Source organism: Chroicocephalus ridibundus, chromosome 4, assembly GCF_963924245.1.
Source record: "Chroicocephalus ridibundus chromosome 4, bChrRid1.1, whole genome shotgun sequence".
Lineage (NCBI taxonomy): Eukaryota > Metazoa > Chordata > Aves > Charadriiformes > Laridae > Chroicocephalus > Chroicocephalus ridibundus.
In genome coordinates, this window is record NC_086287.1 from 11721369 (window position 1) to 11748056 (window position 26688).

Sequence of the window (26688 nt, forward strand, 5' to 3'; positions counted from 1 at the left end):
TTTAATGATTAAAATAACACAACAGAATGAACAAATGTTTTATTGGCATGTTCATTGTTGTAAACAGCATCTGGCATGAAAAAGTTTACCAAAATCTTTTGATTGATATAAATTAGGTGGTTTTCCAAAAACTACGGAGAATTGTTCTCTATTGATCTTTACGGACCAAAGCAAAAAATGGCTGTTCCTAGGCTTTGCAATGAAATCACGGGGACTGCATCAGTCTTTGCACCACAACCTGAACTACCAAGTTTGGATGTTGAGGTGTTAGATGTTGCCCCGATATTTGACTACATATAGCTACGGAATCAACTCTGGGAAAAATAAAATGACTTTCAGCGGGTGGAGAAGATGCAAACTTGTAATAGTCTCAAAACCAAAATGTACAAAAAGTAGCTGAACAAAACAGAAACTTCAGTAACAAGGGGAAATACAACCCTAAAGTACCCAGCATTGTCAAACATAAAATGAATACAAATTTAAATAGGCAACTATACTTCCAAATGTACACAATGAATGTTGATATGTGAAAAGAAATACCACGGTAAATAGCTGAACTGCAGTTCTGTTAAATGGATAGGGCAGATTTTATTTACACATTGAACGCGATAGAATAGAGCTGCTCATCAGCTTCCGTAACCTATTGAAAACCAGTTTCCCTTACAACAGCGCTTCTGCAACGTGACCCCCCACCTGCTGGCAGCTTCCTGCAGACACCTCTCAGACTACCTGTTTTATGGAAGAATATTCTAAAAACCTTACACTTGCAGCACTTCCATTTCATCTGCAACCCTTTGCTGCTGCTTTGCTAAAACCAAAGTGTTAACGTTTACTTCAACTCTCTGATGAGGTAATGCGTGTATCAGTGAAACAAACAGAAAAAAGGATTCTTTCATGGCCTTTGCACAGCTTTTATTATTAAGCTATGAGTATCCTGTTTGAGGCTAGTTTCACTAGCTACTATGTGCACACTGTCCTCAAAAATTTCCACTCGTTTCCCTCCCCGCCCACTTTTTAGTTCTAATCTTTTATTTGCACATCCCTTTTAGCTTTACAGTACATTTGACTATAGTGCACAACATTATTCCAAGTCGAACAGCGACCCAAGGGGGGCACTGCGCTTCTGATTGGTAACGCAGCCCAATCAGTGCTGGTGTCAGCGCTTTACACCTAATGAGTGTCCTGCCGTAATGGCACTACACAGTAGTAGTGAACCTTTTTATTTTAAACAAAAAAATTCCCCAGGGAAAATGCTATAGCGAGTATCAGTCTTGAGTCAAATCTTTATTTGGTGCTCCATCCAGATAAATTTTTAGTGCTTTTTCTTTACGAGGAGAGTAGGTTACCCGGTGTCCAGTCTTCTGGAGTCTGCTGCTTTCTTTTTTCATCAGTTCATTTCTCTGCTCATCTGTTAATTCCATTAATTCTTCAGTTTTATCCCTAAAATGTAAATATACATGGAAATTCAGATTAATACAACCACAACTAGATTTCTGTATTATTTTTTTTTCCACTTGGAGCAACTTAGTAAAAAAAAAAAAACAAAACACAACTAAGCGTAATACCCCTTACAGATTATTTTCTTCTTCTCCAGAAACTAAGAGACACTCTACCAAAGCCCTTCAGCATTCTAGCTGACAGCAGACCCAGGGGACGGCAGCAGGGAAGAAGCCTACACCCCTCTTCCTACCTGGTCACTCCTGTTCTTTATAGACAACTACAACTCTGCTCTTTATTCGGTCACAGCACCAACATCTGGAAGCAGCACGTCCACCAGCCCCTACTAGAAACTACCAGCTGCTCTCCCAAATAATTTTTTTTTCAAGGCCAGCACATTATCAACCAGCTTTTCCCCCCAGACTCGTGTGTAATGATGAAAAATACTGTAGGAGAAATGAGTTCACGAGGTTGCCCCACCCACCAAGTGTAAGAGAAATGAAAATATTCAAGCCCTTAGTCCTCAAATTGTGCCTTTGGGCTACTGCCGCCAACTGGCAAACAATTTTCACGCTAATAAAATTATCGCAACATCCTTTTTTTCAGAGAAGCCATATTAATTCTCAAAGAAATAAACTCAGAAAATAAAATCCTTGCTCTCTAAAACCTATGGCAAGACTCTCGCAGACTCCACAAGGGATATAGTTCTATTTTAAGAGATTAAATCCAGATATATGCTTAAGCGTAGCAACTAAACTTCGCATTCAGCATTGTTGTCAATGGTTTGGGAGGGAGGACTGAGTAAAAGCGTGTGGTATTTGTCTTCTTAAACAATAACCATAATTAAGATTCAGGTTTTTAGGAAGCTGAGAAGCACAAACATTTCAGCTCGATGTTTTAAACCCTCTTTCCTTTAGGACACTAGAAGAGTATTTTTATGCTTCTGTTGATTACATCACTGCTCAAATCTTATACAGAGATTTTCTGCATGGTTTAGTATACTGTAATAAAATACGTACCTATAAAATATTACTGCACCATCATCACAAATGTACAGAGGCCAGACATTCAATGTAGATACTTTAGGATTCCAGTCCAAGTCTTGGTGAATCTCTAGTATGGAAATGTCACATGGAAACGTTCCTCTGCCCTGAGAAGCAGCAATTACTTAGTGAATAAAACAAAACTCATAACCACACAGCCATGCCATTAAAAGGTAAAACAGACAAAATCTTACTTACCTTTGCAAATTCAATGTTTTCTAAGGGTATTCCACTTATTTCACTCAGCTGCAAAGTGAAGAAAAATGTTGGATTTAATACTATTCCACAATGTTACACATTGACTACATGAGGTCAACAGATCTGCCAAATCTAGAAGTCAATTAAAATATTTGAAAGTCCTCCAATGATCCAAAGTATTAGAATAAAATTACAGTGACAAGTTACAAATTTTTTACATCTCTGAAGTTACTAGTGTGTCACAAGTGCTACTTGCTATGACAGTGTTTCATCACACTTCTCTTGGGGTGATGAAAGGGGTGGCAGAAAAAAGTTAAAAGAAACAATTAATTAAAAACATACAAGTTCCAAGATACAAAGAGACCAACTGCCTCATGTTAAACCTTCAGGTCCATCAGCTAGCCATTAGCAGTCTCCCTGCATGAAATGAAAGCTGTTACCAAGTCAACTTGGGAGCAGGCAAAGCCATAAAATATGCACAACCAAAGCCCAGCTCAGTACATCTGCACTTCCTACCGTAACAACCCCACAACCCCCACTGGCTGCTCTTCCCCCTTTCAACCGCCCCCTGTCCCACACCTCCTCGGTGCACGGAGAGCATCATCCATCCCCTGTCCCTGCTGCTGCTGCCCAGCCCTACCCAGCGCCTGTCACAGGGTCACCCGGCTGTGCCTGGCACGGCCTTGGTGGACCCTCCCTCTGCTGAGCAGTCTCATGGTGCGCACCGCAGGCTCATCACTGCCCTGCCCTTAACTCAAGTGCTGGCCGCACTCTGGTCTCCATGGCAATGCAGACACTAACTTCGATTTCCATTTATCTCTGGCTGCTTATTTCCCCCAAACTTGAAGAGATTTCCTCTCTAAGATTCTTGCCTCCGTCAAATTTACTGTTAAAACAGATAAACTGACGGTAAGAAAAGACTAACAGCCACTGTTAATTTCCTAACTCATTTCCTTAGGAAACTGGGCTAAACAAACCACACTGACAAAAAGCAGACAAATCCTGAAATTCATTAGCCCCACACTCTGCTAATAAAATTTGGCTGAACACATCTGTTACTACAGATGTGTCAAGTTCAAAATTTCTCTTATTACTGGTGGGAGTGAAAAGATAAAGGCCTCTGGGAGAGAATGCTGCTAAAATTGTTTCCTGCACATCAATTCTTAAGACAAGGAAACAAGAAGAGCCAACTCGCTCTTCAGATATAAGTGAGGAGGAAATCTTGAAGACTGCACCCAAGAATCTATAGTCCTAACTTCATTTCTACCCAAAGAATAGAAGAAACCAGTCCATAGCTTAATCTGTGTACATACACAAATCCAAGGCTGCTGCATTCTACGGTAGCTGAACAATGTTCCTCTTTGCAGCCTACGAACCCCTAACTTCCAAATCCCAAGTGTTTTAGTTAGGTAAGGCTCTGGCAGACTTCACTGATACTACGATTTTTGCTGGCCTCAACATCCAAGGTGGCCTTCTTACATCAGGGCATTGCCACATAAAAATAACCATTTCTCTAAGAGCGGAACTCTGTGATATACCGGATTAATAAAATAGTCTCAATACGGGACACGCTTCTCTAGAATTCTGCCAGGGCTGCACATGTCTTCTTACCTATCAGAGCATTCTGGCCTTAAGGGGGAAAACAAAAAAACAACAACAACAAACCATACCAAAGCCATATTTCTTTCCAACCAAAAATACAGTTCAATTTACTTGGCATAGTTACACTGTCCCTGAGCAACAGCTCTCCAATTCCCACAGGAAGAAGCTGAGAGGTTTGGCATTTTGGAATACCAAAACACTGGCTTGAAAAACCAAAGTGACAGTAGCACAGCTTTTCCACATGTGTTTTTCAAGGATAAGGGACACAGGTAATATTGTGCTTCTTAAACTTCAAAATATTACTTTATTTTTTTGCAGCCATTCACCTGACTACTTTGATACCAGACCACTATATGAAAGTAAGAACTAAAGCCTAGAATTCGTATGGCTTTGGTACCAGGATGGGGCAGGTTCTCAGTTCCGGGGGGGGGTGGGTGGGGTGGTGGAGTAAAGCATTTGCCACACAACAAGATTTTTGTAGCCGTGACATCTCTGTGCTTCCCAGAGGTCATCAATAGGGCTCTTAGATACCACAAGAAACTTGCATTATGTTACACCTTTTACCTTCTCTTTTAATTCTTCAACACTGCTGCTTTCTAGTACTACTTCCTGGAAAGAATCTAGTTTCATCTCTGATGGCCTCCATCGCCTTGATAAAACAGCAAGTTGTGACATGGATTTCATCTTTTCTACTCCTAGGAAAGAAAAGAGGAATTTCTTATATTGACATCACAAATATCCTGTTTAAAATTTGGGGGTTTCCACAGCATGAGTATACTCAAATATGGAAGACTGCACACTAGATATGCACACCTTAACCAGAGGCTGACCTCCAGATCCTGCATTTGCGCGAGACCTTCCTCAGCAATCTGGTATTTATTCACACACTTCACTTCCTTCACCAAAATTTCACACGCTAACTATGTACTTGTTATTAAAGCCTCCTTTACACCTGCCACCTTGAAGAGCTTTAGTACGTAGTGCCTCCAGCCTTTTACCAGTTTCAGGTAACAGCTTTCTCTGGTCAACAGGGTAATACTGTTAATGTTACCACCAGATAAGCAGAAGTCATATCAGAGGGCTGATTTTATTTTAAATCAGTCTATAATTTTGTAATTTGGCATGCAGAATTTGTGGCTTAAACATTTATGTCTACCATTACATGCTTGTTTTGCACGAAACCACGACCACTGGTTAAGCTTCTCCCTAAAAACCTTCTCCAGTCTTCCCTATGACCACGCTTGTGCCACCTTTCAACACTGACCTATTGTCTGAAATGAAGATACAGCCACCTAGTGCTTCTTGATACTGACTTCAAGTCTGAAGCAATTAACATGTTTTCTTCAGAGCCAGAAAATAACTAATATAAATATGTCTGCAACAGTGTGATGTAAAGCTGCTATGCTAAGAAACCTAACTGTAAATTATTCTAAGTTGCATTATCTACTCGCCTAACGTCTTCAGTGTTTAGCTGAAGAACAAGATGAAAGCAACGGTGGTGATGGGAGGCCTTACAAACCCTGACTTAAAGCAGCTCCCTTTACACTCTTCCAAGAACCTCTGTGGTAGCAGGGATACGTACAACTTAATTTTTGCAGAATATAGTGGGATCCGGCTGCATCTTCTACAACTGGATTAAAGTAGCTAAACTGGGCAGAGCTAGACAGCTATACGAGACATCACAGAATACCTGGAAGCCCTGTAGCCTATAATACTGCATGTCTGTGAACTAGGTGGGCTGCAGCGGTCTAAGAAGTAGTACCAAGACCTACTCACTACAGAACAGTACAGCAATCTATTCTCAAGCTAATCCAAAAATATTGAAAACTTAAGTTTTAACTGAAGTGCGAGCTGACACATATGTCTATAGGAATCCGAGGCCTCCTGAACCTCCCATCTTCATTTCTAGTTTTGGTACTTGCATTGGCACAATTTTGTTAAGAATTAAAAATATCAAGATTGAATACAGCTGCCAAAATACTGGAGTTACAGCTAAATAAGACTTAAGCCAGGTATGCTTGTGAAGAAAGTTCCCAAGTGAATGGAATTCACATTCCTCATCTATCCATTAACAGAAATACCTGTTCATCTAGAGGAAAACCAGCATGGCCTACTTTCTTTCCCCCCCTTAAGTAATGCTTTTGCACTCAGAATCCAAATCTTATGTGTATATGCAAAGGATAGCTTAAGAAATTCTGTATTTTTAATTATATTTAAGCAGAACTTAAGAAACAATCTGCTCTCTAACATTTGATTCTAAAGTTGTTTTGATGAACAGGGCCTGTTCAAAAATTTAGCACTTCATGATAAAACAGTGGGTTTTTCACTCCTGTCTGAAAACTGCTAAAAGACTGAACAGCTGTGCTGACTTCCAAAACAAACGATGTATGTATTATGTATATAAATACACACATATTTCAGCTAACTACAAACATCACCAAGACTACTCCAAAAATTAAAAACAAATGAAAGCATAAGGTATAGGCACTCCTACAGTTATTTTTACGTACAACGAAAAACCACATACGCAAAAAACTGCCAGCAGCACTGCAGCACATCCAAAAGGTTCCACAAAGCCTACAAACCAGTGCTGCTATTTGCCCTCTAGTACACTGCAGCCACAGATCTGCACTTCCACAATCCCCTCCCAGCTCCATGCAAAGCTTTTATTATTTTTAATTCTTCGGCTTTTTGTCTTTTTTTTTTTTTTCTAATAAAACACCATTAAAACATCAGTAACATCAGCCTTTCAAAAAGGAAAAAAAAAGGGAAAGCACATTTTCTAATGTTCTCTAAAGAAAATAAAATCTCTAACATTATCTTTACTTTCTCTTCACACTATATCATTATTACCATCAAGTATTTCTAAGAAGACCTCCCAATTGCTTGAAATATTGATATCTTCTTCATAGATATGATAATCCAGAAACACAGTGCCTGGGTTCTTCCAGGTTTTCTTTCGTAGGCGAAACCTGTAAATACATCACAAAGACAACGCTGAGTTTTTATCTGCTGATAAACGCTTTCCACTGTCAGAGATCAAAACTGAATGTTTTCTGACAAAACTGAAATACAACTCTTTTATGTGAGGGTTGGTTGGGTTTATCAGGAATAAGCTTAACATTCTGAAATAGTCCTGACAGCAAGGTACCACCACTGGGGCTCATACTGCTTCCTTATGCACGAGCACTAGAAAAGCAAGCCTGCAAGAAATGCGTAGGGATTTCGAAGAAGAGAACAGCTTCCTTTTGTGGATAAGAAAACAGAATATTCCCAAACACTTCTGTCAATTTTATTGCTTTTTTTTTTTTTTTTTTCAGAGGTGGAAGTGAGGAAGGAGGTGAGAGGTGGAAGATTAGAGAAGGACTGGTGTCCAGTTTAGGTACTTAGTTTTACTGCATCAATCCAGTCACAATATAAAAGGATGAGCTTTGATTTAGGTAGGGAGGTGAATAAGGGTATGAACAACTAAACTGAGACTAAACATGAGTACAAAACTTGAATCCTAATGGTTTCTCCACACACAGAAGCAGACATATATTTTGTGATGTGCCCCACAATTGTAGGGCACTAGAGAACATAACCCAAGCACGGCAATCAAAAATCCTCTGGCCCAGTCAGAGTGATGAAAAGAGAAAAACCTGGTCCAGATCTAGGTTTCTTCTCCTTTTCCCAACAGGAAAGGGCCAACGCTTCCCTTCCAATGTTGATTTTAGGCATGTATCAAGGCTGCACCAGCTTGCTTACTGCATCTTACGGGTTTTTCTTCATTCCAGTGAACAAAGTGTCAGCTATTCTACAGTAAATACCACATCATTTGTAACTGACAAAGAGAACATGCGTAACCAAGGCCCCAGAGCGAGTTCAGCCTTGATGCGATAACCGATTATGGGTAAAGGGAAGACAGCGCTGGACCAGCGTTGTAGACACACCCTGCGATAATTCACAAGACAGTCTGCTGCAGTGATCTATGCTGAGCCTGCGTCTAGACAGAAGGTGCCTTTTTTTGTCAACTGATTTACTTAATGCTCTCCTTCCTGAGGAACATCATCCTTAGAGAGACTAAAACTTGTCAGATCTAAATCCGTAGACGTGTTGCGCACAGGCAATTCTACATAAATGTTATTCCCTGTATCACTCTACATGAGATGAAAGCCAAGAATTGCTAAACTAACATTTGCATTCACAATCTGATTCAAAGGCCACAGTAACTTATTTCTGCTCCTTTCAAAATCTCCTTTATCCACAAGAGAAAAAAACCCCCACATTTTAAAGTAATATTTAACCAGGTAACTTTAACAGGTTGCAGTCTCTTTACCTGTCAATTGTCAAGTCTAGGCCGCATTGTTCTCGAAGCTGAGGAAGCAGCTCCTCTTTTGACTGTCGGACAGTCATTCCTTTAGCAAAAACTGCATCTAGAAGAAACTTGCATGGCTGTGAACATAAATAGAAAGTGATTAAAGACAGATTTTTTTGGAACAGAAAAAAGTAGATTTGCCACCTCGTCATGTTTTGTGACCAGTCCCATCCACCCAGCAAAATGACCACTAGAACGCTTTGCATAAACAAGGTAGGCAATGAATTGATTAAAATGATGTTTAACTAATTTGCGTGGCGGCAGCCCTTTGACAGGTCATGCAAACGCTCTGAACGCCTGCCACTGCAGAAATAGTGTCTTGTGTCTGTATTACTAATTACCACCATTATATTAACATTCTAAACAATTTGAAAGGCACTTTTAAATTGAATAAGCCATACGACAATAAAAAGGCCACGTTCTTGGCTTTCATTGTCAGACAGACCAGAACTCCATGAAAAGAAGTTACTTTTAAGTCTCCCTTATTCCCTGATATATCGATTCAGCTTCAGTCTCTTACGCTTATCCGCTATTAATATGTATATTCTGCAGTTCGGTCCAAAAAATAAAATCCGAAATTAAGGCGCATGTGAAGTCAACTTTTAAAGACTGCAATCTATACAGTGAAATTACTTCTATAACTTTCATGTCCCAAAAGATGTGACAAGCAAGTGAGCTGCAATGTGGGAGAGACATTTTTGTTTCAGGCTTGCCATATGCAGAGAGGACTATTATCCAGCTAAACGTTCTGATAACCACTGTCTGCACTGCATGAATGAGACAAATTATATCAGTACAATATTATTAACAACCACAATCATCAGCAAAAACAGTTTCTTATTTGGAAAGAATTCTACATGACTTTCATACATTTAAGGAAAACAAAAAACCCAATCATTTTAATTTGTCCTCCATTTACACCGCAGAAATAGACACACTTAAGGAAGATACTGTAGATCACATCCCAATTGTATTTCTGTACACAGAAATCTCAAGCTCCCTTTCTAAATCCAGGAAAACTTGTAGGAAAATGTACAGAGAAGAGGGAATTCAAGATTTCAGAGAAAAACGTTGGTCAAGGCACATATTACTATTTTCATGAGTCAATCTTGAAATATTCAACACCTTACCTCTGGCTCATTTACCAAAAGTTGATAGACTTTGACTCTGTATTCACCCTTCTTAAGGGCTCTTCCAAGTCTAATAGTTATCTAGAAGGTAAAAGGAGTATCTGTTAGAACTGACAGCAAAATCAAAATTAAATTTTGTAACACACTACCAAGACCAATGTAATGATTTCACCTGGGAAGTAAACAAAAAGTTGTAAATTATGTTCTTAAGTTTGTCTATATTGTACCAGTATATTTTTTAATAATTCAAAATAACTTCTGAATAACCTTATTGTCATCAGAAAACGATGAAAGTGTCTCATTCAGCCGAACGCTCTCAAACTCTTGATTGCTGGCGTAGACTCTAAAGACTTTGAAGTGAGAAGATGGAACTCCAACAAAAGGCTCCAAATGTTGCTTGAAGGCAGACAGTGTAATTCTTTTATCAACATGCACCATCAGCCCTAAGCAAAAATAAAGATAAAAATGGCATGAAACACCACAATACCAAAAAAAAAAAAATAATCACTCTAGGGTATTATTTCCATATATCTGCAGTTATCACTTGCAGCAAAACAGTACTGAAAAGTCAGAATTACAGGTAATGGCCACATTTTCATTTTATCTGAGGGTGTTACTGAAACGTTGAAGAGCTTCGCTGTATTTTAAGCGTTTATGGGTAGCTACTCGTGGAAGACACTGCAGTTCCAAACTGCCCTATTTTGCAATCGGCGAAGTAGCGGAGCAAAGCAGCATCTTCTCCATTCAGCAAGACAAGAAATAGAGAGCGCCAGACGGAGCATTTGCAGGTAACCCCCCTACAGGTTTCCCCTGCCTCCAGAGAGACAGAGAAGCGCTTCCAAGTTGGTGGGGTCAGGGACAAGCCACCAAACCTTTTTCTTTTTTTTCTCGTGGCTTTTGGAATTAAAACGTTTGGTTAACGCTGTGTTCTGGAAGGCCACGGAATATCACAAGGCAAGCTAAACTCTAGATTAAGGGACTTTTTCATGGAATAATTTTGTAATTATGGAAATGCCACTGTAGTAATACAGAATTCTGGAAAGTAAAGTAAATAGTTTATCTTTAGATATTGTGTTTCTAAATATATTCAATTTGGACTACTCTCAAACTACAGTATGATTATATTGTATCATGACTCAGAATAAAAAAAAAGCTATTCAGACTATTTAACTATACAAATAAATTATTTAAATTATAAATCCATTCATGTTGTCATACTAAAGATACATAAAAGCTTTCCCCTCAGGATAATCATTTATAGAGTGTGCTATGAAAGCATCAAAATTACTGTAAACAAATAATTCCTGCATCCAACTAGTCCTACCCAAAAAAAAAAAAAAAAAAAAGGAAAAATTAAAGTAATTCAAGATCAGCTCCAAAGAAAGATCCTTCCAGGCTAAAGGGGTAATTTCATTAAAATTGTAGTAGCTGCAATTAAATTTCTCTGTGGTTTTAAAAGTGAAAATGTTTCTTCACAAAAAAAAAAAATCCAGCAAAAAAGACTTTATCTACTATTAGTACGTCAGGATTTCTGGTTTGAGAGGAAGACCTTTGCCTTTCAAGATATTTATCTTATATCCTAATATTCTTAATTATTCTTCTGTTAGTTATAAAACATATGCAGGTACTGAGTGTTGTTTAAATGATTTATCTTTATGACAATTAAAATACTATTTAGGCTCTTACACTGAACTTGTATGGCTGACACAAAAATACCCAGACACTTCGTTGTAGCTATCCCTGCCCACGGTGGGGGGTTGGAACTACATCATCTTTAAGGTCCCTTCCAACTCTTAACTATTCTATGATTCTATTGTACTTCAGTCAATGCAAACCAAGTCTACTGAATCAAATTATCAAGTATATTTTAATTTTCTTTACAGTCAAATGACTAGGAGTTTTCAGGTTTGTTAATCTAAATGTTAACAGAATTATTGCTCTGTGAACCACAGTAAATAACTGCATTCTGAAACAGGTGAATCATCAGCAGCAGATGGAACTATTTGCCTTTCACTGGAAGACAACTCAGCTTGCTCTCCAGAAAACACTTTCAATATAAGGAAACAGATGTGTCATAGAGGAAGCTTCTCATTTTCTTAAACAAAAAAAAGCAAGACTTCAAATTTGTAATCACTTATTACAAGATCAAAATTAGGCTAGATTTTTGCTGAACACGACACGACTTCCCATCTTTGCACTTCCATTAGTTTTTAATTTGACAACTTTTTCAATACTGTCATTAGACTTTTTAACACGGAATATGAATTAAATAGCAATAAAAGCTGGATTATTTTAAGGCACTTAATAAAAGAATACATACATTTTTGCCCTTCTCCTGAACCTTCATCTGCAGCATAGGGTTCTGACTTAAAGTACATATATTGTGCTTCTCCTCTGCTCTTGCCACTTTCATCGTATTCGCTATCTGTTCCAGAATCTTCTTCTGCTGTGTCCCAGGTTTCTTTCTTCCCCTGATTTGCTTTTGATCGCCTACTACTTGTGATGCTATGAGAATCAAGTCCATTGGCCAGGGGAAGCGGGGCATTGTCCACGTTGCATAAAGTATCACTGCTGTGACTGGAGCTGAGGATATCACTGTCCACGGAACTTGTACTCCTGTCGTTATTTACATCTGAATCCGACCGTTCCTCGGACTGCAGATTTTCTGGATCAGAAATCTGAATTTGGTTTTCAAGTTCTCTGTTTTCTGCTGATGTTGAAGAGTCTATTTCATTTAAAGGTGATTCAATGTTTTCAAAATCACTGGCTTCTGTGCTTTTGCTGCTGTCTCCATTATCCCCCTCCTGCTGCTGCTGCAGGGACAAGCTTTTAAGCTTCTCGGTGCTTTCTTCAAGAATTGCCTCTACAGATTTCATATTACCTACAGGTCCTTTTACTCTTTCACAGCCTTCATCCAAGTTGCCTGAATCTCCACTAGACTTTTGATAAACTCCTCGCCTAAATTGAGATCCAGGTGATTGCTCTGGTAACGAAACATACAGTCTGATTGTATTGGCGTGACGATCCAAAAGTTTCCATAGATGAGAGTCTGTATATGCAACATGACGATCTAAAGACTCTGAACTTTCAATAAATACCTGAACATAAAATAACAGTGTTTTTATCATGTAGTGTTATTTTAAATAAAAGCAACAATAGCAAACACATGGGATTGAGCACACATTAAAAATTATGTCACTAAGAAACATCACCTTTTATAAAAAATTAAAATACACCTTCAGAAAAAGATAGACTAAGGAGTCTGTAGTTTAATAATGATTTAACTTTTCCTTATTTTCACAATCATGTTAACATTTGAGTGAACTGTATCCAGACTGACCAGCTGTAGTAAACGCTTTTATGTTCAGAAGTGTATTTACAGATCACTTCACGTGCACCCTTCACCTGTACACCAACACTAGTTATGGTAGTAATGAGCCCCACAACCACAGCTGACAGCCTTTCTTTATTTTCTAGGATAGCATCATAAATAAAAAGTCTTTAAATGTATACATGGGTAAGCAATAGCGCAAATTAGAGAACAAAAGAACACATTTCTCTTTTCCCTTTGACAAGGGCCGCTGTCTTGTAGTGACAATGTGAATGCAACTGGGCTTGAAATAACTGAATAGCAAGTCAATGCCATTGTTTTGCTCAGCTATAAGCCACCAAAGCCTTAGCTAGTCTTTCTCCATCAAGGATAGTGCGTTCTTGGGCTTAAATTTCAGAGACAGAGGATGTGCAAAATGCGCTAAAAGATGTGCTATTACTACTGTAGTAAAGAGGGCAATGCTACAGATGTTATTTAAGTACTAAGTTACTCTTTTTCTGAATGAATTATACAACTATTATTGGAAACTTATTAGAAGTTCTTTTTGGAAAAACAATATGACTTTGGCTTGGGGGAATTTGCATAGTAAAAATTACTGCATTTAAGACAAAAACCCGCCAAAAATTTGCTCTTAGTTTTGACACTTGTTTCTTAAGAATTTTAATACTGAGAGCAGGCATAGCTGTTCAGAAGGTTGAGGAAACAAATTAGGCAGGTTTCATAGTAATATGCCAACCTGTGCGGCCTAAGAAGGGTTGACACTTAAAAAACTTCATCGTAAGGTTGTTAACTCCACCATCATTTGGATCACTGAGTATTAACCAGATGCTGAATCTGAATCTGCTCTACCTTGTTACGTAGACTTGGTTTCATAGATAGCCTATAGTATTCTATCAGCACCACAATATTTGCTAGTTAAAATAACCTCCACACAGTACAAAGTGAAATGTGACAGTTATCCATTATAAATTTACAACACAACAGTGAAGACTACAAATACACAAAATGAACAAATGAAAAACCAGAGCACGTACCTTGTTGCTTCTAAAAAAGCCTTCAGCTTTCAGTGTTTTACTGGAAACATTCAGAAGACGCAAGTCATTGTAGCAACGTTCCAATACCACCCGCATTGTTTCAGCGGGCAGGTGCGTAGCCTAAAATAAGACATTGACAATAAGGTAACACGCACATTATATGTAACTTCAAATAGTGGAACAAGTATTTCGTTTATAAGATTATTCATAGGGAAAGGAGAAGGTTTGTTTATTGACTTATAAACTGCAAAAGACAAGGTGGACAAAAACCTCCCAAACCCATCCAGTCCCTTTCCTCCATCCTTTGATATGTAGCAAGTGTTAGCTTTGCAATAAGGTCAGTAGACTAAAACGGCTTGGCTTTGCACAGAACTGGCAAATTGTTAGTGATCAGTAATACAAGAAATCAGACTTATTATTTAGGGTATGAACCAACTGAAAATAAATATTCTCAAGCATCAGGTTTTGCATACTGTTCACTTAATTCTTAACTAGACCGAATTCAAATTACTGAACTCACATTTCATAACAAATATTATGAAGTTACACCTACCACTGTACCTACTAGTTTACAGAATGAGTAAAATGTCTGTCTTCCAGTTCAATGGAAGCAGTAACATTCCATGGTTTAAGACCATATAAAAGTCAATCTGCATCTTAATAACAAGTGGCTGCTGGGATGAAAAGGAGGGTTTGTAGGGAGAATGTGGACAGCTTTGGATGCAAAATTTCAGTTACTGAAGCCAGTGGTGGAAGTTACATGTTGGTTCAGTTAATGTTAACAGTTCACTAGTTCTGTCACTGACTGGATATTCAGTGAGGTGGTTCAAAAAGAACAAGAACATGACTCTTCAGCTTCCCAGTAAGCTACTAAGCAATACGGCCAGACAGTAGCTAAGATTGTGCAAAAGTCAGGGTAGAATTCTGGATGGAACCAAGAAGCACACTGCTGCTTTTAGCAGCGGTGACCAGACAGACAAGCTCAACTGTAACAACTAACCTACTAGACACGACACACAGTACAAACCGCAAAAAGTGAAGGCTCTCATTTTAGATATTTAAATTATGACACATTTTTACAGTCAGAATGAATGAAAACTTTGTAAGACAAGTCTTTAATGACTGTAAATTACCTTTGAAATTAGCTGTTTAAATTCTGAAACTGTTTGATTCAAATAAGCTCGTATGCTTATTGGAGGAGCAACAGATTCAGTCTTTAGGTCAACTACGTGAACCTTTACCATGACCTCTGTAGGGAAGAAGAAAACAAGACCACATGTATATTTATGAGAGAGAATTCAAAAGGCAAAGAGAACACACATATGCTTGTCTGATGTACTGATTAATGGGTTGCAATAAATACATACTGACAGTAATGAATTTGAAAAGCAGACCAATTTCAGAATTTCCTTGTCAGATCAATTTTAATGCTAGAGGGAAAAATGTTCCTCAGCTGGACAAATTTTAGTATACCTTAGAACTGTTTGAACTAGAAACAAGTCGGCAACACAGCACAGTATGTAGTTGGGAGTACTGACTTTGTACAATTTATCACAATAAAGTTTTTCTTCTTTCACACATCATAATGAAGTTCTATGTTTTACAAATTTTATTTTCATGTCATCACGCAATATATGATTTTAGTCTATCCTTGTCTATACATCGTTACATGTCTTACCACCAGGTTTATAGCACTGGAAAATTTGGTCAGGTCTTCTTGTTTCCAACAGTAAGTCAAACATGTACGTTGATTTGACACCTCCAAGTAATAAACCCATCGGTGTATCCTCTTCTCCTTCATAAGATCGTTCCAAGTAGTCATGGAACTCATCGTATTTGACAAGACGACAGCAATCCAAAGGAACGGCCTCTTCTAAATCCATTAGCTAGAACATGCACACAGGAAAAAAAAAAAACAACAACAAAACTTTTAATAATGGTTTATTTGTGAGTTTAGTTTTTCCCTTCTAAGCTAGAAATATCTCAGTACGTGTACATGCAGGAATCCTTTGAATTCACAAATTTCAATTCGGTTTTAGAAAAAACATACACATATATCATATATATTATATACACGTGTGCAATATATATACACGCATTTTCAACATCGAAAAGAAGAAGGAAGTTTGAAAAGCACGTATATAAGCACATGAAGACAGGTCCCAGAAGTATATTCAGAGGAATACATAGCCTATCAGTTTATAACAATTGCAATCTTAGAGGCCTGAGGAAGTAATATGCACTAATTATCTTCTGCACATCTCAAGGAGATGTTAACACACTCCAAATCTTAACTGCCTTGCTGGAACTCTCCCAGCCAAAGACGCACATGGCAAGAACCAAAGAGTACAAGCAGGTAAGCAAGAATATATGTCTTCTACCTGTTCGCGGAAGACAAAGACCAATAAATGCTTTAGTGCCCACTGATGTTATTTTATTAGCTATGCAGGAAGTTTCTTGAATGAATTACCTTATTACATATCTAATACAACAAATTTTACTGCAATACAAATATAAACATTCAGAGTTCTTTCAACTTACTCAAGTCTAACAGCAGCTCTCATGTCTGATTTTGAAGTGAGGGTATGTAAAATCATACTGCCTTTTAAGAGGTCAGGCTATATCATTCCGATCAGAAATCATCTGATGGCTACTAATGGAAAACTCAGTCAATAATCCCCAGCTAGAACACCTCAAAGAAAACCCCACAAAACACCCCCAAACCAACCACCAAGAAAACCCCCACAACAAAAAACCCCCCCAACTCAAAGCCAACTCCCACCAAACACTCCCAACAGCATTAGACATTTAAAAACCAAAGATACACAACAGCAGAAAAAACTACATCTAACAGTTAAACCTTTCTGTTTTGCATAACATACCTTGTAAGCTATTTCCACAGCTTCTTTGAGTGTCCTGTCCTTATGAACCTCTAATTTGTTCTCCATCATTATTTGTTTTGTAGGATGCATGCAGAACAATTTAATCTATGAAATACAAAAGGAAGAAAACTGACCTTGAAGGTATTTGCAAACGCCTTTCATATTAGAATACATTTAAACTTACAATCCTATATTCAAACAAATCTAATATAAAATACATCTTTATCTCTACTTCAGCTATACGACAGATTCCTTTCAGCTAGTTACACAATGGCAGATAGAAAAAGTCAAAGGCACAGTAGATAGCACTAGTGTGTGTATATGTATATCTTTTCGCAAGCCAGAGTATAACATCTATAACCAGAACGTCTTTAAACTGTAGGCAGCGTGCAAATCCCCCAAAACAAAACGCACATAGGAAAAATGAATGTGAAACTCCTTTCTCACATAGAGTTACATATTTAGCAACCATAGGGAACCTTCTAATAAAACAATCATGTGATCCACAGGCAGACCAGCTGATTGTCATGCTTGTAAATCATAGATGTCTAGATGTCGTATTTTGTTTGTTACTGTTGAATCTATGGTTGGAAAAAGATTATGCTCTTTCTGCCAAATAATTATTTAAAATTAGTTTAAGAAACATCATTTCACAAAGCAGAGAGTCACAATATATAAAGATTTAACAGTAATAAACACTTAACATACAGCACTACATGCTCTTGGAATTCATTTCGCTGAAATCAAGTGATGTCAGGTTAACTATAGGTTTGTTTTGGTTTTAATACCAATTCAAATTCACATGGAAGACAGGAACTCAACAAAAATCTCTGGAGAATACCTCTAACAGATGCTGCCGCTGTTTACAGGCTTGCAATAGGTGTACAACTCATTTTAAAGAGTTATTAATAAACATACACTTATCACAAGAGTCCTTGTATTATAGCAAAAAATTACTATCTACTGTAGAAACATTTCTTACTAGAAATGCATTGGTGCTTTATTCAGTAGAAATTCTAACCTTGCAAGTGTTGCGCTCAATTTCACGTTGCCTCTTTTCTTGTTCTTCCAGTTCTCTCTCTTTCTGTACCAATTGTTTAATATGCTCTGGATACTCATGTGCCTCAAGAAACTCTGCCAGTAAAAACAAAGGAACAGTTTTAAAAATTAATTTTTTCCACGGTGGGCAACATCTTAGGAATTATGGGTATATGTAACAGTTATCTTTCTTGCCTTTTCCCTCTCTCCCTTCTCCACCCAAATTTCCCACTATACCATGTCCTGTTCTCTTTTTCATGATTTAAACGAAACTGAAGTCAGTCTTTTATTCATCAGCAACACAAGCAAATGCTATTAGTACAAGATTAATATTCCAGTATCAGTAAGGGAAGGTTTGCTGTCGTAAAGAAATACAGTAAGACTGATGACTGCACTTGAGACTGTTCTTGCAATAAAGGTAAATTCTGACAGAGAAAGTGAATTACCTGACAGTAAGAGTCACAAGATATCATCTGTATCACGACAAAATAAACGTTGTACTTAATACAGATTATTGCACCTCATGAGATTTTGTTTCATAAAGAGAAACAAAAACAGAACATACAATACTTCAAGTTTTTTTAAAAAAATAATTTTTTCAGACTTAGAAATGGGTTTGGCATGTTCAAGAAATCTGAAGTAGCAGATCCAGTTTCTTTATTTGCTTGTTGAGGAATTAACAATCATAGGACTTACAGGAAAAACTATTTCCAAAGACAGCTCTTGACACATAGACTTTGTGGCTGCTGTTTATTCTTAAACATTATATAATTTGCAATGACTTGTTCAGAATAAATAATACTGTTTCAATGATTCAAATATTGAAACATTATTTTTTGTGGCTCTTAAGACTTACTACTTTGTCTATTTGTTGATAAAAGGTTTTAACAGTATCCTTCTCGTGTTGAATCCACTTCAAAGCTATATAAAGCATCTACTTCACATACTGTTATTTTAAAACCAAATAATATATTTTTATAACTGCAGCCCTCTATTATCATGAATTCTTAGAAATAAAAAGGAGCCAAAATTGATTTTGTGAGATACTTAGTTTTTCCCCTTCCTATTTCCTCAAAGAAAATATTACTGTTCAACTTTAAGGTGAAAACAGTAGAAAATTAATAGAAAAAAGTAGAAAAGTAGATAATAACATGTTTGAAAGTATCAAAAAACACTTTTTAGATACATTGATATAGGAGTAGTTGCAAGACTACTTTTATTAATTTTTGGGTTTGGTTTCTTTTTTTCAATAAAATTTAGTATAAGCTTAGGTTTTTTTATTTCCTATTAAAAAAACAAAACAAACCCAACAACATTAAAGCTTATTTTACTCATCCTTGCACAGCTATTTTCTTTCCTTATTCTTGATAATAGTCATTGTCAGTTTCTCATGGTGAAATTCAAAATTTTACCCCAAAAGGAGGAGTTGAAAGGAAGCAGAAAACTGCTCATCACCCTCCTAAAATATTTACAGCAGCACAACAACATAAACAAAATGTTATTTTCAAAGATCTTTTATTCCCTCTTCCACTGGACATGTTACAAGCTAGTGTGTTACAAACTCTCTCAAGTATGCAAGTTTCTTTTCTACGCCCTAAAAGGAACTTCTACTTCTTCAAAAAGGAGTATGCCCCAAAAGGAACTACGCAATGTGAGGTGCCAAAGGTTTCAGTTGTGAGATTCTACTCTAAGTAATATGTAATTTCAGTTTACCAATTAAGAATAAAATAAATCCATCTATCAAAATATTCTCTCCTGCAAAGGATGATTTTAAGATTCTTGAGCTTGAATCTATTCTTTGGGACACCAACCTCTTGAGCATTTAATGAAAAAGAAAAAAAAAAAAAGGAGGAGGAATGCAGAGGTATTAGAGGTTTTTTCCCCCTGCCTTTGAAAGTTTATGTGGCTTTTCATCTGCTCAAGCTATTAGGAAAAATCATTCACTGACTGGATTTTTTGTGCACTTCAGGGCATTAAAGTTCCGGCAACTGAACTATACACACCCCAAAAACTTAGAAAAATGTATACTATTTATCAGCCTAACTTCAACCAGGCTATAAACTGAAAAATTCCCCTTTATAAAAAGGCAGACTACTGAGTTTTTCCTTTAAGAAAAAAAAACAAATACAGATTTGATACCGCAAGCAAATTAATCCTTGGCTCAATTCAACCAGTTGGAATATTAACAAAATACTTGATTCTTCCAGGCACACTGCTGATAAGAGCAAGTGTGGCTAGCCACTGCTCTTCTGGTTTCCTTTCTACAGCTGTGCTTCTAACAAGAGATTAACAAGAAGGGGAAAACAGCAAATTAACATCCTTTCCTCTCTTTTGATATTAGTTAAAAAAAGCTCTATAAATCTTCCATTTACTACTGCATCACTTAGTGTGCTCTGATTTTAAATGAGAAACATTAATGTTTTCAGGCAAATAATACAGTGTTATTAAAAAATCTACAAGAGAAATCCTGGAAGTTTACAGTTATTAGTCATTTGAACAGTCTAAGACCCTATGAAATCAGCCAATACTTGAATGAAGCCTCCAACCCAACATTCCTGTTCTGAATCCAAATAGAATCTTCATTTTCCACTGTGACGTATTTCAAAGATTAACCAACCTGTCAGCTATTACATGGGGCCAGGCCTCAGTGAACTAAATCAGAGATGAGGGGAATAGAAGACAATGAAATACAAGATTTGTTTCTGACTATACAACTTATAGCATATTGTCTCACCTCAACTCAAACACAAACAATAAGGTAAGGGCTGGGTATAAAGTGTAAGACTTTGTCATTATGAAGACCTTACTCATTTTTAAGTCAAGAAAGTAATTTTTTTATTCTGCTACCAATCACGACACTAGCATAGCATTCCATTATAGTTTATTCAGTGTCACCCAGAATACCTGCTCTTCATTTCCATGACATCCAAAATACTAAAAAATTAGAAAATCTATTTTGTGATGACGTCCTAGTGAGCCGTAAAGGTTTACTATGAGAGAATGAAAAACTATAAAAGGTGGCCTCCTATATGAAAGTTACATTAGCTTACCCTAAAAATACCATTACTACCATCCTTACACAAGTTAAAACTCATCACATGTAACACATCTCCTTATTGTACAACAGAATCTTACGAGTAAACAAAACATACTTACTTGCATTTCTTGTTGGATCCTTCAGTCTATATATCAGCATGTATGCATTTGTGGAGCTGGTGGAGAAACGAACAGTTATCTGAATTTATCAGATGAGGAGGACAATATGGACTTCAAAAATTGTTTCAGTTTTGTTTTGTGTTTCATTTGGGGTTTTTTTTGCCCCAGTAAGGAGGTATGTCATACATATCTAAGTAGTACAGTAACCAAAAAGGATTTTAAAAAATAAGTATCACGGTATTTTAATGATCTGAAACAGCAGTCAGGATAGTTTTTACAACTATATATGATGCATCTACTATTGATTTTCAGCGAATATGTTAAGCACATTGACCTTGGCCATCCATTTGATTACACTAAAAGACCATCAGAAAGAAGAGTAATATTACAGTACTACTAACCTAGCAAAAGCACTGGAATAATAGCCTCTGCTTCCGGAAGATCCACCATATGTTTTCTTAATATCTTCCTGAGTTATCTAATGGAAAATAATGACTATTTGAGAAACTCACACTAATTGAGATGCATTTATTCTTATTAGGAAGAATGGCATTACGTAATTAACACATAATATTAATCATTCCAATTTTTTAAAATATTTCTGCTTATTTGCTGACTGCAAATAAATCTGTTTCAAAGCAATCCGTCTCTTCATTTCACAATGAATGTAAACAGATTCGTTTTTTTTCTTAAAGTACGAATTTCTTAGAAAAACATTATTCAGGTTCTTAATTGCAGTAACACTTATGGATACATATAACATCTGAAATGCATCAGCAGGACAGATTTAACAGCACAATCTGGGTTGTAATAGATCCACAAATACACTTCTCTAAGCAACAAGTTTTCTTCATATGCACAGAAGGCAAAATTATCACTCCAGCCTGGTTTGTACATGAATAAAGGCTTCTTTATGAACCAACCCCCTCCACCATCAAGAAATACTCCTCGCCCTCAATGCACAAAACCCCATACATAAATTAAAAAAAAAAACAAAACAAAAAACTAGAAATCAGTTAAGCTAACAAGGGAAGCATATGTGTATGGCAGGACATTAAGATGAGAAGATGAAACGAAGTAAATGCTTGAAATACTTGCACATAAAACCAACTTCATTATACATAAGTGAAAAATCACGTACAAAATACAAACTTATTAGTTCACCTATGAGTACACAAGGTAACTAAAAATACTATTTTTACCTTGCTAACATGCTGATCATTAAAGCTGTACCACTGGTCGTCACTAAAAGATTTTATACAGGCATAATAATGGCCACCAGCAGCACTTCCAGAATGAACCATAACAGAAAAGAGTTCATACAGTAAAGAACTCTGGGGAGAGAAGAAAAAGGTGTGATACATATTAAGTAGAGATAAGCAAATGATCATATTTAAAAGTTTTAAAACTTTTGCTGGTGTAAAGAGAGAGCGAAAACACCAAACAACTTAAGAAAAAACCATGGAAACATTTTTGAACTGGCTTAACGCATTACCGTTACTTCTTTTCTGTACAAGCACTGAATTTGTGACTTCTTATGCTAGATAGGTATTAAATATATCTCCACACAAGAAACAAAGTAATGACCAACTTGACTGTAGCTAGAAAGTTTAGGTTTATTTGCCATCACGCTTCTCTGCATTCTTGAACATTGCTTTTGGCCCCTTAATGTATATGGCAAACCAGCAACACACTATTCAATGCTTATCAGCACTCCACATTAATTTCTCTCACAGCACTCCGAGTTTGCTGTCCTAAACCTTTCTTTTCATAGACGAAAGGATGGAAAATAAAGGGTACTAAGGACATACCTTCAGTATTGTGTGTACATTAAAAAATAAAACTGAACAATACTGACTCAGACAAGCATTACAAGAATTAATTCTTTTTAGACTATATAGAGGAAATGCTCTGTAAATTCTTAGCATATATTGCATCTATTATTAAGATATCCAAACCAAAAAGCTAACAGCGTGGCTTGACACCTAGTTAGCCTTACGAACAAGCAGTATGAATTAATTGGCCAAAGCTACTGGCAATACTAGGACATGACACTTGCATTACAGATACAATACTCTGTCCCTGTTCCAGTCAAATGACTATTTATTAATTTCTTTCCTTTTTTTCCCCAGCTAAGATTGACAGTATTATGACATTTATCAAAAAACCCTCTCAAATGGTTTAAGGTAAATGTAAACAGGGACAGATGTGCAGTTTAAAATGCAAGTCGGCCTTTAAATATTTATGAAAGTAACAGTTACAGCCAAACAGTGTCCTAACAACTCTGAATAAAAGCTCTTGGCCAAGTTTCAGATGAGTTTGCTGAATAACAATACATGCAGTACACATTGTAGACGTTACCATAAAGCTCAACACTTTTGATGAATTTTGTATTGACAAGGAAACTCAATCAGGCTTCTTGAAGGTCTTGAAGATCTATGTCCCACAGAAGGATGACTGCTATCCTAGACTGACTTGCTGCTCAATTCCTTTATATTCTCAAGATGACGAAATGAATATTTAGCATTTAGACCATAGCCTCATCTAGATGACCATTTTTATAAGGACAAGAAACGGATGGCAGAAACTGATCAAAACTTTCCCATCTTCTCCTACTAAACTGCAAAACACTTTTGCACTCCAAGCTGGTAGGCCTTTAACAGTTGGCCTCAAAGGAAAAACAGCGCTCACAAGACAAAACAGTGTTCAATTTGAGGGTCTGCTGCCAAAACAGGTTATCTGGAAATTCTCAGTCTGACAAGCTGGGAAGACATTTATTCTCAGGAGACCTCCAAATCAGTTGCTTGCTTTCCTTAACTCAGTGTCAATCTTTGGAATTTGAATAGAAACACATGGTCCCACCCCAAATATCAGAATTATTTATATTTTTATCATTTACATTTATGGTGCATTAACCCTGGCCAGAAACTAAGCACCTCACCCAGTTAGTCACTCACTCCTCCACTTAAGCAGGATGGAGAGAATCAGAAGAGCAAAAGCAAGCAAACTTGCAGTTGCAGACAGTGATGGTTTAATAAGTGAAGGAAATTTTAATAGGTGATGGAAATAGGAAAAAAAAAAAAAAGATGCAATGTTGCAAAGGCATTACTCACCACCTCCCACCAGCAGAGCAAAGCCCAGCCAGTCTCTGAGCAACAGCTACTTTGGAAAGCACCCAGTTTTTACTGCTGAACATGACATTACACAGCAGGGAATACGGCACGGAATATTCTTCTGGTCAGTTCAGGTCAGCCCTTACAGCCTCTTGCACACCCCTAGCCCTACTCATTACAGGGGCAGAACGAGAAACAGAAAGCCTTGGTGCTGTGCAAGAGTTAACACACTGGTGTGCTACCAACACTGTTTTAGTCACAAATCCAGAACAGAACACCATACGAGCTGCTATGAAGAAAATTAACTCCATCCTAGTCAGACCCAGTACAACATTCTTGTAAATGTACCTTTTCACTGCCAGCTTTAGAAATTCTTTCTGCTGCACTATTGCTTTCAAGGCAGATTCCTTCATCAACTCCATCATCATTGGAAAAATCATTGCTCATCTGATCACTGTGACAGCTGCCTTCATTTTCAGCTCCACTGTCGGTGCAACTCTCGGTCTGAGGAGACTTCTTAAAAATAAGACATCCATACTAATATTATACAACACTTAAGGGTACACAGAACTAGAAATAACAATACCTTTGTGAAATGAAAAACAATGAAACTCCTCAAAAACCTAGAGACCTCTGCAATTGATCATCGAGAAGGGACTTGTTTCTGTTTGTAACTGTCTTCAGCCCACCTCTTAGATCGGTATTTTCTGGTCTTGTGTGCAACTGAACGGTAATTACTCGATCTCATACTTGACAAGATTATATCTGTTATTAGCCTATTACATTTACCAGTTAATTCAACTAAATACCTGGAAGTCTAATATCAGATAGTAAAGTCTATTGCAACACGGCCCTGTTAATCAGAACTGATTTGACTGGAAATATTTTCATCCACAAAGATTTTTTTCCATTTCAACTCACTGGACAGGCTCAAAGTATTACAGTAAGACTGATTAGTCTTCTATTAGCATAAAAGCATGATGTCAACAACACTATGAATGCAGTTCATTTAGTGCAAGTCAGTATATCCACCTCTTACCTGATCCTCTTTCCTCTGGATAATTCTTTTGCTTTTCTGACAGTTGTTAATTTTGCGTTAAGTTCTACTCTCTCAGATCAATCTCCATTCTCATTTAGCCCCCCCCGTAATACTTTGAGAGGTATCAATTGCTTAAATGGCACACTTCATAAACCAAAGGTTTGTAGAGAGTCAGAAAAGCCCCTCCATATGCGTATCAATGCAGTATTTCTCTTACATCGCTACAAGCTAACAAAGTGACATAACGTTTTCAGAAATGGAATTAGAAGAATAAATTTAGTCTTTAATGCAGAAGGCATATCAAATACTTTTTGGTGAATGTAACTGCACAACACGAATTTTCGCCAAAACCAGAAAAGTCAAAAGCCAAAAGAAGACGCACGTGAAAAACAAAATTTTTTTAAAATCTCATTTCTACAGCACACACAACTCTGAGTCAGAGGGAAGGAATTAATCATTAATGTTTTCTGGACTAAGCTCAGCGTTCAGAGTTTCAAAACTTTACGTCACCTTTTCTGACCAAAACAGATTCAGCCACAAGTTTAAGAAACATGTTTCATTCTGGATTTGCAGCATATGTAGAAGCCCTGAGACCTGTGCTTTTATATCACTCTTGTGAAGATGTAAGAAATCAGAAAAAGCTTATTTATGGAAACATGAAAACCCTGTAGTGATCAGAGAACATACTTCCTTTTCAATTTAGCAAAAATCCACATGGACAGATTTAAAAACTTCAAATTAAAACATTGCCATGGCTAAAGAACATTTTACGTAGATGAATAATGTTGTTAAAATGGGTTTATTACACCAACATTTTCATTTTCTTATTGAGAAACTTTAAGAAAGATAAAGACTTTTCTCTGAAACCAAACACTTTACCTCATCTTCAACATCAATGAAGACACTCATGTCTAACTCCTCAGGAAAAGTCATACGATCATTGAGTTTAATTCTGTGCATAGTGGTATAATCGAAGTCAAATCTCTTCAGCTGTAATGTCAGCAAATATGGAAAATGCAAGAACCGCAGACCCTAAATGAAGCAAAGACAAGATTATGCTACCATTGTCAGGATTGGTATTTACCAAAAGTAATTTTTGCAAATGATTTGGACAGTCTTTACCTTCCTTGCATCACATTTCTTCTTACATCGTTCACAAAAATACTGATTGGGGCCATCAAGAATCTCAGGCTGAATGAAAGCATGCAGTGCTTCTTCCTAATAATAAAAAGATGTTACCTGATTTTTAAAGAACGTTTACTATATAGGTGTAAATCAGAATAATAAATTTACAATGAGATTCCAAACACATACAAATTACTTCCATT

The 26688-nt window shown here is 37.0% G+C and overlaps 1 protein-coding gene across 4 annotated transcripts in view; it reads right to left on the reverse strand.

Moving 5' to 3' along the window:
• USP47 (ubiquitin specific peptidase 47) overlaps positions 1-26688 on the reverse strand; it is a 58747-nt gene continuing 32059 nt past the window's right edge. For 3 of the 4 annotated variants that reach the window (XM_063331391.1, XM_063331390.1, XM_063331393.1), the window contains 20 exons: positions 26483-26578; positions 26240-26392; positions 24670-24837; positions 22411-22542; positions 21610-21686; positions 21209-21264; positions 18036-18148; positions 17015-17119; positions 15811-16018; positions 15266-15381; positions 14133-14252; positions 12088-12865; positions 10035-10210; positions 9768-9848; positions 8599-8714; positions 7134-7252; positions 4845-4975; positions 2679-2726; positions 2457-2587; positions 1-1440 (listed from right to left, as the gene is read on the reverse strand). In XM_063331391.1, coding sequence (XP_063187461.1) covers positions 1266-1440; positions 2457-2587; positions 2679-2726; positions 4845-4975; positions 7134-7252; positions 8599-8714; positions 9768-9848; positions 10035-10210; positions 12088-12865; positions 14133-14252; positions 15266-15381; positions 15811-16018; positions 17015-17119; positions 18036-18148; positions 21209-21264; positions 21610-21686; positions 22411-22542; positions 24670-24837; positions 26240-26392; positions 26483-26578 — 3099 coding nt within the window. In that variant the 3' untranslated portion in view covers positions 1-1265. The remainder of the gene's footprint in view (positions 1441-2456; positions 2588-2678; positions 2727-4844; positions 4976-7133; positions 7253-8598; positions 8715-9767; positions 9849-10034; positions 10211-12087; positions 12866-14132; positions 14253-15265; positions 15382-15810; positions 16019-17014; positions 17120-18035; positions 18149-21208; positions 21265-21609; positions 21687-22410; positions 22543-24669; positions 24838-26239; positions 26393-26482; positions 26579-26688) is intronic. The other variant, XM_063331392.1, reaches the window with a different exon arrangement.